Genomic DNA, 10,401 nt, shown 5'->3' on the forward strand with positions numbered 1-10,401 from the left:
CAATGCAATTTCCATCAAAGTCCCAACACAATTCTTCAAAGACATGGAAAGAGCAATTCTGAAATTCATCTGGAAAGGCAAAAATCCCAGAATAGAAAAAACAATTCTTAACAATAAAAGAATGGCTGGAGGAATCACCATTCCTGACTTCAAGCTTTACTACAGAGCAATACTGACAAAAACTGCATTTTATTGGTACAGAGACAGACATGTTGTTCAATGAAATAGAAATGAAGATCCAGAAATAAAACCACACACTTATGAACACTTGGACTTTGAAAAAGAAGGCAAAATATACAATGGATAAAACGATTTTCTAAAGTCCTCCAACTCTTTTTTTAAGATTTATTTATTTATTTCATGTTTGTGGGTACACTGTCACTGTCTTCAGACACACCAGAAAAGGGCATTGGATACCTGTTTCCGGTCATTGTGAGCCACCATTTGGTTGCTGGTAATTGAACTCAGGACCTCTGGAAGAGAGCAGTCAGTGCTCTCAAATGCTGAGCCATCTCTTCAACCCATTCTTCAATTTTTGTAATAATTTTCTATTTACATGAAATAGATCCCTGTCTCAAATGTTATGAAATCATTTTACTGGGTACTATTTGAGCATTTACTAATGTAATAGTAAATGCAATGGAATAGGATCTCTTCCCTATACTCCAGTAGAGAATGAAAAAAAAAAAATTGGAAACTTAAAGAGTTCCAAGGAGAAAAGTGAATTTAGGTCTGACATATTTTAAAAAGCATTAATTGAAAAGCATTGCAAAAATCCTCTCTCTGTAATAAATTTTGCATGTATAATTAATTAATAAACAATATTTTATTCGTGAAGTGATATATGGCCTGAGGTACATTTATTCAATATAACTTATCAAAAGCGACATACCAATATCAGAAAAGGCAGGGAAAATTTGTCAGTAAAGAGAGGGAAAGCATTAGGTTAGTTCAATTTCAATAACTATGATGAAGATGGATTATCAAAAAAGTTCCTGGAAGTACTTTGTACTAAAAAGGGAAACATCACATTGCTTTAGCAATGAAGACCCTGTATGTCTATTTATGGTCCAACTGAAGCCATCCCCAGTAATATACACACTGGTAATAATGAATTGACTCAGTAGTTATAGCAAGAGAGAGGTGGGGGGAATTAAGTTGGGAGGAAAATCTGAGGGAAGGAATGGAGATTAACAGTAGGAAAGAGATGGATTGGAACAAAAAAATATATGAACATAAATACTAAAAGAAATATATAAGGAAGAAGTTTCTTTATGAGTATGCAATTATACAAAACAATGTGCTTATTACTTTGTCCTTGAAAAAGCAAAGAAATGTAACAGTAATAGTCCAGATATTGAATAATGTCTCAGGAAAAAAGGGATCAATCCAACCTGGACTCATAATCTCATGATAACCTATATTTTTGACCAGATGTGGATCAATGTATAAAGTGTCCAGAGAGTCATTATGCAAACACAGAGAAGAACTATTGCCTCAAGAAAGCTGTAAGCTTTCTGGCCTATGAAGACCAGTTGGGGATGATCCTGGCCAGCATAGCTTTGTGCTTATCTGCACTCACAGTCTTTGTTATTGGCATCTTTGTGAAAAACAGACACACTCCTATTGTCAAGGCCAATAACCAAGCTCTCAGTTACATTTTGCTCATCACACTCACCTTCTGTTTTCTTTGTTCTTTGACTTTCATTGGCCAGCCCAACAAAAACACCTGCATCCTTCAGCAGACCACATTTGGAGTTGCATTCACTGTGGCTCTTGCCACTGTGTTGGCCAAAGCTATTACTGTGGTTATTGCATTCAAGGCCACTTTTCCAGGGAGAATGGTAAGGTGGCTAATGATATCAAGGGCCCCAAACTACATCATTCCAATCTGCACCTTGATCCAAGTTGGTTTTTGTGGAACATGGATGGCAACCTCTCCTCCATTCATCGACCAAGATGCTCATACTGAACATGGACACATCATCATTTTTTGCAACAAGGGCTCATCTGTTGCCTTCCATTGTGTCCTCGGATACCTCTGCTTCTTGGCACTTTGTGGTTACACCGTGGCCTTCTTATCTAGAACTCTTCCTGATACATTCAATGAATCCAAATTTCTGTCATTCAGCTTGCTGGTGTTCTTTTGTGTCTGGGTCACTTTCCTTCCTGTCTACCATAGCACTAAGGGGAAATTCATGGTTGCTACAGAAATATTCTCTATCTTGGCTTCCAGCACAGCACTTCTTGGCTTCATATTTGGTCCTAAGTGTTACATTGTCTTGTTGAGACCAGATGAGAATACATTTAATTATATCAGAAACAAAATACACTCTAGAAAAAACAAATCTCAAAAAACATAGTCCAAAAAACAAATTAATCTTTTATGTTAATAATTTCATAAAAGGTCTTATTTCATTCCCTATATTTTTCTGATCATGTTCTATGAGATTATAATATGCATTCAATTCTGTTATGTTTTCTTTCTTTATCCAATTGTATTACAATGTTCTAGTGTGAGAGCCTTTCTTGTTTGGCTTTGGTTTCTAGATTGGAAAACTACATCTACTCTCTGAGCCTCTACTCCTTCATGTCTAAGAATTGGTGGTGCCATATCTGGATCATGAATTTCTGTATTATTCTTTGACATGAACTTTCTTTTCATGTTATTGAGATAAGTTGGCTTTGAATTTGATTCACATTTTTTACTATGCATGAATTAGGACCATAGAATTTGGAAATTTGGAAAATCCTTTTTTTTATTATTTTATTTTTTACATTCCAGGCATTGCCCCATTCCTGGTTTCCCCTCCCATAGTTTCTCATCCCATTATTCCTCAGGCTTACCTCCAAGATGATGCTCCCTCTCTCCATGATCCATTAGGCTTCCTAACACCCTAGGGCCCCAACTTTATTAAAGAATAGGCTCTTCTTCTCCCACTGAGGTCAGACCAGGCAGTCATTTGCTATATATGTACTAGAGACTTCAGACCAGCCCATATATGCTGCCTGGTTAGTGGCTCATGTAAGAGCCTTTTATAAACAATCACCTCTTAAACTACAAAAAACACCGATAAATTGCCTTCGATTACCTGGGTTCTATATTTAAGTCAATTGCAATTGCTTTGCCAGAAACCCCATCAACACCAGATACCCACAGTAAAACTCTGCTCCCTGCACAACAGCTCACCTTAATGTACACTCAATAGCCCTAAGCTGAAGTCCTTTCATGTGAGCTTCATATTTTGGCCTACATCTTTGTCAGAAGATCTCTGATACACTAAATCTAGAAAAGCCAATGACAGCATTGAAAGGCTATTCAAAAAAAATAAAAAGATGAATAAATAAATCCCATAGGAAGTACCATATTGGACCTGAAGACACACTGGTAACTACATGCCTAGAATTCTCAGGCAAATGGAGAGAGGGAGAGGAAAAGTGAAAGAGAGACAGAGACAGAAACAGAAGAAATAGAAACCAAGAGAAAACTTGCAAAAATACCTACATAGCAAAGATAAAATCAGAAAAGAGTATATAAACCTATAACCTGAAACCTGGTTGGCTAGAGGAGAGCATAAGAAGACATTCAATAACAGCCAAGTCAAGTGGCATCAGAAGAGCAAAGTTATCCTACTAAAACAGCTGAGGAATTAGAAAAATTACCTTAAAATTAATCTCATATATTAATATAGGTTCTTTGTTTTTGTTTTGTTGTTGTTTTTTGTTTTTGTTTTTTTCAAGACATAGTTTCTCTGTGTAGCCTTGGCTGTCCTGGAACTCACTCTGTAGACCACGGTGGCCTCTAACTCAGAAATTCACCTGCCTCTGACTCCGAAGTGCTGGGATTAAAGCCAGACTGACTCTGCCCAAGATTCCATGCTAAATTATTGTTTATTACCTAGACTTCTGATTACATTGACAGCTAAGACAGAAGATAGAAAAAAAAAACTTTCACAGATGTAATCTGTTATCTCCTTTCCTAAACTCTATTTCCATTAATCAAATGCTTCATAGTTCCTCTTGTTATGCCACTGTCCTAACATTATATGAGTTTCTATGAATTTGACTAACTCTAATAAACATTCCGCTATATGATCCAACTCTTTAAACTTATCCTCCTGCTCCACAAAAAGCTCATCTTAAAAACTATTCATGTTGCTAACTTATATTATCTCTTTTATAAACTTATAAGCTAGAGGAAACCCACTCAGATCTTTCTCTTATAGACTAAATAGACTCTATCCAGGTAAGTATATCTGCCTAACCTATTCCAAAGGGTGGGATTCCTCTGGGTTTCAAATGTACATCCTAAGAAAACCAATTTTCTTTCTTTCAAATGTACTTCTCAAATCTTATTCTCTACCTATAATAATGTGTTTCAACATCTTGCCAAGTCCAGGTGTTTACTATACCCCGGACAGCTCCAGAAAAGCAACTTTCAGATGCTCCGATCTTTTGTCACAGACACAGACTTCTGAGCCTGTTCCTTCTGACCTATCCTCGGGTAACTCAGCAGGCTCTGGACAGCAAGAAAACAGCCAACTCTACTAACACTGGACAAACAGCCCTGATACCCATTTCTCTAGGTTCCCCAGAGACATGTAGCCCCCAATGTCAGCATAAAACAGCCAGATATCACAATGACCCTACTCCTGTTTTGCCATCACCTCTTTCTAATATTTCCTTTATTAACTAATCCAAAACAGGGGAATGTTGGCATTCTGTCTGGACTCCACCCCAAAAGATACCTGGCTATTGCCTGGTATGCTCCTCCTCACAGTTACCTGGTAACAGCCAGATAGGCCTGGCCCACTATAAAAGGGGCTGTTTGGCCCTTCCACTTTCTCTTGTCTCTCCTTTTCTCATACCCTTGCCTCTTGCCCCCTTGTTCCCCACTCCTTTCCATGTGGTCATGTCTAACCTCTACTTTTCTACTCTCTCCTTCTCTCTGCCTTTCTCTGCCTCTGCTACCCTCTTACCTTCCCTCACTGTCCCCTGAATAAACTCTATTCTCTTATACCTTCATGTGGCTGGTCTCTTAGAGGGAAGGGATGCCTTGGCATAGGTCCTCCAAAGCACCACCTTCCCCCACACCCAGATAGAACATATATTAGTACCCCTTTATCTTTTTATGATCAGAATAAGTATTAGCTCTTCTTTGAAGAGCTGGTAGAATACTGTACTAAAGTCATCTACACAAGGACTAATTTTGATTCAGAGATTATTGTTTTGTTTTGTTTTGTTTTCCCCTTCTTACCTTCTTTTGCTCTTAATCATTTTATTCATTTACATTTTAAATGATATTCCTCTTCTTGGTTTCCCCTCCACAAATCAACACTCCAACCCTCCTATATCCTCTCCCCTTTGCCTCTATGAGGATACTTCTACACCCACTCACCCACTACTGGGTCATTGTTTTCACATTCCCCTATGCTGGGGTATCAATACTCCACAGAATCAAGGGCATCGCCTCCCATTGATGATAATGTAACTGGAGCCATGAATCCCTTCATATATACTCTTTTTGTTGGCAGTTTAGACAACCATTGAGCTATGTCTCCATTTTGAACTTGTGCTATTTAAATGTTATTATATTTGGTTTGATGATATTTTTGATGACTTTGTATAGTAAATATTTTCTCTTACACTGTTTCTTAACTCACAAAAAAACTGCTTTCAAATTTTTATCTAGTATTTTTCATATCTGACATGTCTGATTTTAATTTTCCTTCATCACCTTTTCCTTAACTGTTGGTTGAATGTAGTTTTAATCATATAATTATCAACTTGAGAAAGTAGACCACTATTTTACTACCCTTCAAGAAATAAAGCATGTAAATAGGCTTCCTCCTCTGCACGAAGGATTTTATTATATCTTCTAAAGAATAGCTTTGCTTGTCATGAATTGCATTTTTGTGTGTGGGTATTTTCATCTGGATTTGAAAGGTAACTTAGCTGGATACAATGACATTGGCAGAGAATTTCTTACTTTCAGGTCTTGACACACAGTATCCCATGTTCTGCTGATGTCAGGTTCTCTGATGAAAGGTTTGTTGTTATTTTGATAGGTTTGCCTTTATGGCCTGTTCCTATTCTTTTAACTATTTTAATATTCTGTACTGTTAATGAATTTACTGTAATGTTCTGTGAAAATGCCTTTTGCTTATGTTTATTTGGAATTCTAAATACATGCTCTCTTTGGGTGTTCATGACCTTATTAAGATTTGAGAATTTTATTTTTCTTTATATTTCTTGTTTGCCTGACATCTTCTACCGCTATGAAATCAAAACAAGATTTATAAATGCAGTGCAATTTGTAGGATTAAGAAAAGGAGGTGTCGAAAAACAAAAACAAAAAACCACCACCACCACCACCAACAACAAAAAAAAACGAAAAAAGAAAAGAAAAGAAAAGAAAAGAAAAGGAAAGGAAAGGAAAGGAAAGGAAAGGAAAGGAAAGGAAAGGAAAGGAAAGGAAAGGAAAGGAAAGGAAAGGAGATGAAGTGGGATTGAAATGGGCAGTCTAATATTCCATACTGACCTTCAGTAATCTGATGGACAGAAACCAAGCTATTTCTTCCATTTCTGTAGATCATTTGGAATTTTTGGATCTTGTCTTTTTGTTTATCCAATTTGTTCATGTGAAAGCAGCATTTGTCCACAAGAAATAGACAGTCTTTTCTCCTAAGAAATGGACAGTTTTCTCTGTTGTTAGTGAATTGAATCATTACTGATGTTTTAATACTGCGGTGGTCAGTGAGGCTATTTGACTTTGGAAGGTAAGGGTAGTCAGGTCTCTATCTTTGGAGATCCTGTATGAACTGAGAGGAGACCTCTCAGGAAATAGCTAGAGAAGTAATCACTCATTATGTTCAAATAATAATGCCAACACTTATGACAAGTAATACTAGAAAAATGATGACTAGAATTGTTCATTTATCATACCAAACCAGTCTAAATCTGGTGATGGTAATTGACACAGGTTCTTCAACAGGAATCACCCCTAAGTTTGGAAAAATAAACACCAGGACACAAGTTCCAGACACCGATAGAATAGACAACTGAGGCATTGTGAATATTTGAAGAATGATTGGGCATGGTAGTACTAAGGATTAAGGAATTATTTCAATCTCCCAAATCTAGTGTGACCACAAAGCATGTTCCTTGGTAAGTAAATCAGACTATTATAATAAAGAGATAGATGTGGGAGCAGTAAGGGGTGCTAGCAATATTTTGCTTAGAAGAATTAAAGAGTGATGAGGTAAAAGTGTCTAATAAGACAATGGGTGAGGCTACAACTGGGGTCATGAAATTTGACCCAGGAGAGACACACAAGAAACTTTTGCCAAAGCAGTCAGGTAGAGGATTATTCACTAGGAGATTAAGGTATTAGCCACACAAAGCCCGAGAAGAGACTTCTGGCCTATTACTAGGAAATTCCTAGAACACAGGAAGCAAAAAGAAAAACTGAGCAGGTTTTATTCCACAGAAAAACTTTAGGGAATAAAGTTAAAAAAAAACAAACCTACAAGTATCTAGAGGATCTGTGGAATTTATAGGCAGCTCTAAAGTGAGGACAAGATGGAAGGAAGCCTTTTGTCTCACCATCTAGAGACTGCCATATCCAGGGATCCATCCCATAATTAGCCTCTAAACGATGGCACCATTGCATTCACTAGCAAGTGTTGGCTGAAAGGACTCTGATATAGCTGTCTCTTGTGAGACTAGGCAGGGGCCTAGCAAACACATAAGTGGATGCTCACAGTCAGCTATTGGATGGATCACAGGGCACCCAATGGAGGAGCTAGAGAAAGTATCCAAGGAGCTAAAGAGATCTACAACCCTGTAGGTACAACAACATTATGAATTAACCAGTACCCTGGAGCTCTTGACTCTAGCTGCATATGTATCAAAAGATGGCCTAGTAGGCCATCACTGGAAAGAGAGGCCCATTGGACTTGCAGGGCCAAAATTGGGAATGGGTGGGTAGGGGAGTTGGGGGGAGGGTATGGGGGACTTTTGGGATAGCATTGGAAATGTAATTGAGGAAAAGACGTAATAAAAAAAACATATATATAAAAGATGGAAGGAAACCTAAAGAATGTTCAGTGATTTAGCACTTAGGGTAGTGGATAGGGTCAGAGAGTTTCATCCTTAGACTTTATGACCATGGCTGTTGGTACTTTGTACTCCAAGCATACCAGAGGGATTCTAGACAATCATGAGTCACTTCTGTTGACTCAGTGAAACTTAGGGAAAATTACCTAATTGTTTCTGGTTGATGGGGTGCTAAGAAATCAATGAAGAAGACAATGAGTATCATATGTATAAACTAGAGTTTACGGATAGTTTCCAAGTGAACTTTATAGACTAACAAGAGAGAAAACAAGTCTCACACAAGAGATTTATTAGAAGGTAAATTTCCAGGAGAGTGGCTGCTTCTGCTCAGGCAAGAATCATCAGGGCACTAAGGAGAAGACAAGGCTTAGTTTGGATTTCTTGGAGATCAGATGTTTTCAGGGTGGACATTTCCAGAACCAGGATTGGTTTATCATACATAAACTTTACGCTTAATATCTTGAAAACTGGGTGGGTATCAACATTGAAATATTTACACAACTTTTATTTTTTTATAATTATTTATTGAATTTACAATAGTATACACATGAAAGTTTAAACAGAATGAATACTTAAAAATTATAAGACCAAATAAAGTTTGCTTGTTTACTAAGTCTTTATTGTTTCACTTTTTGTATTCGAGTGGTAGCTCATTGTAATGGACTCTGGGAACTTTAAATCAATGCTAATTAAATCACCTGCTAGTAATCCCAGGACCTGGTTCATTGTCCTGGAAATAATGGATGGTGTTATAAGAATACTTTAGTCCATGAAGGGTAATTACATTAGCAAAGTTAATTTGCTAAGTAAATTATATGAAATGGAAGTAGTGTTAAGGCTAAGTCAATGAATATTTAGGCTGAGGCAGGAGGATTAGAGTTACCTTCTATTGAGTTATATAGCAAAATATTACCCTCAAAATAGTAATTATATAAATTAAACAAATCTACCAAAAAAACCAAGCACTCTGATGAGGCATTAAGAGTACATTTTTATATGAATAGGGAAGTTGGTGGAAAAAAAATTCTCCATTTGAACATAGACATTTGTCAAATCTTTTATAAAAGACTTTAATCTCAGCAATGGGGCAGGTGAGAGAGGTGTATCACTCTGAGTTTATGTTCAGTCTATTTTATGTAGTGATATCAAGACAAGTCTAGGTTACAAAAAAAACAAAACCAAAACCAAAAACACAACCAAGCAACACTTAGAATAATAAAAACAAAGAAAATAGAGTAAAGAGTACATTTTATGGAAAAGAAAGAGGATGATGGGTGGGAAGAAAAATATGAAAATTATGGTCCATGTTGGTAAAGAATAAGGAGATCTTATTCAAAATGGCCAATCTCTCTCTTCTTTTATTTTTATATCTAGTTTCTCTCTCTCTCTCTCTCTCTCTCTCTCTCTCTCTCTGTCTCTGTGTGTGTGTGTGTGTGTGTGCGCCTGTGTGTACTTTTTGTGTATGTGTGTATGCATGTATGTGAATATGCTAAGTGCATTTCAACATTTATCTATTAATCAAAAAAATCTCTTCAGATGTACATCTTTTATATGCAACATTGTTTATGCTATGCTGTGTACTGCAAGTTAACTCACAGTCAAGATTTCAAGGATTCTTACTTTAGTTATAGCTTCCAATCTCATCTTCAGAATATTGGGAGGTGTAGCCATTTGCTCTAGTTTCAAGCTTTTATATGGGCTTTTAATATTTATATCCAGGTCCTCAGGCTTGCATTGCTTTTACTCACTGAGTAATTTGAACTACACTGTAATCCAAATTATTATGGTTTTGAATTATAATTACTCATGTAAGAGCATCAATATGAAGACTGAAATGGATGTAGATGTTGAATATGAGGACCCCTGTTGCCCCTGCTACTTAAGTTGTATGACAGACCAACAAAAAAAAATAAGTAGTTCACTAGTATAGGCTCTCCCAAGGTTTCTGAAAATGTGAGATGAGCATATGTTTAAGACTTGCTATCAGTATAGTCTCCTTATCCTAATTTTGAAACATTAGCTCCAGTTCTGTCATGAGTATGACACATATATAGCTTGTGATGCTGAAGGAATCAGGCCAAAGGTATAGCTGACCCACTTACTAACTCTTCTCTGTATTTGAGTGGTATCTCATTGCAACAGACGCAGGGAAGTTTACATCAGTGCTAATTAACTCAGGTTTTCATAATTCCCAGGACTTGTAATTTTTCCTAGCACTGAATTAACAGTTTGTTCATGGCTGAATAATTGTCCCTTTGCACACGTTGTCAGTGCTCAGCATGT

At 36.9% G+C, this 10,401-nt stretch overlaps 1 protein-coding gene across 1 annotated transcript in view; it reads left to right on the top strand.

Annotated features, from left to right (window-relative positions):
• Nucleotides 1-6,306, top strand: part of LOC110283937 (vomeronasal type-2 receptor 116-like) — a 35,533-nt gene extending 29,227 nt beyond the window's left edge. The window contains exon 6 of the mRNA XM_085832693.1: nucleotides 1,435-6,306. Coding sequence (XP_085688819.1) covers nucleotides 1,435-2,363 — 929 coding nt within the window. The 3' untranslated portion in view covers nucleotides 2,364-6,306. The remainder of the gene's footprint in view (nucleotides 1-1,434) is intronic.
• The last annotated feature ends 4,095 nt before the right edge of the window (nucleotides 6,307-10,401 follow it).

This window comes from Mus caroli, unplaced genomic scaffold (assembly GCF_978045245.1).
Source record: "Mus caroli unplaced genomic scaffold, Mus_caroli_1 scaffold_18, whole genome shotgun sequence".
Classification (NCBI taxonomy): Eukaryota; Metazoa; Chordata; class Mammalia; order Rodentia; family Muridae; genus Mus; species Mus caroli.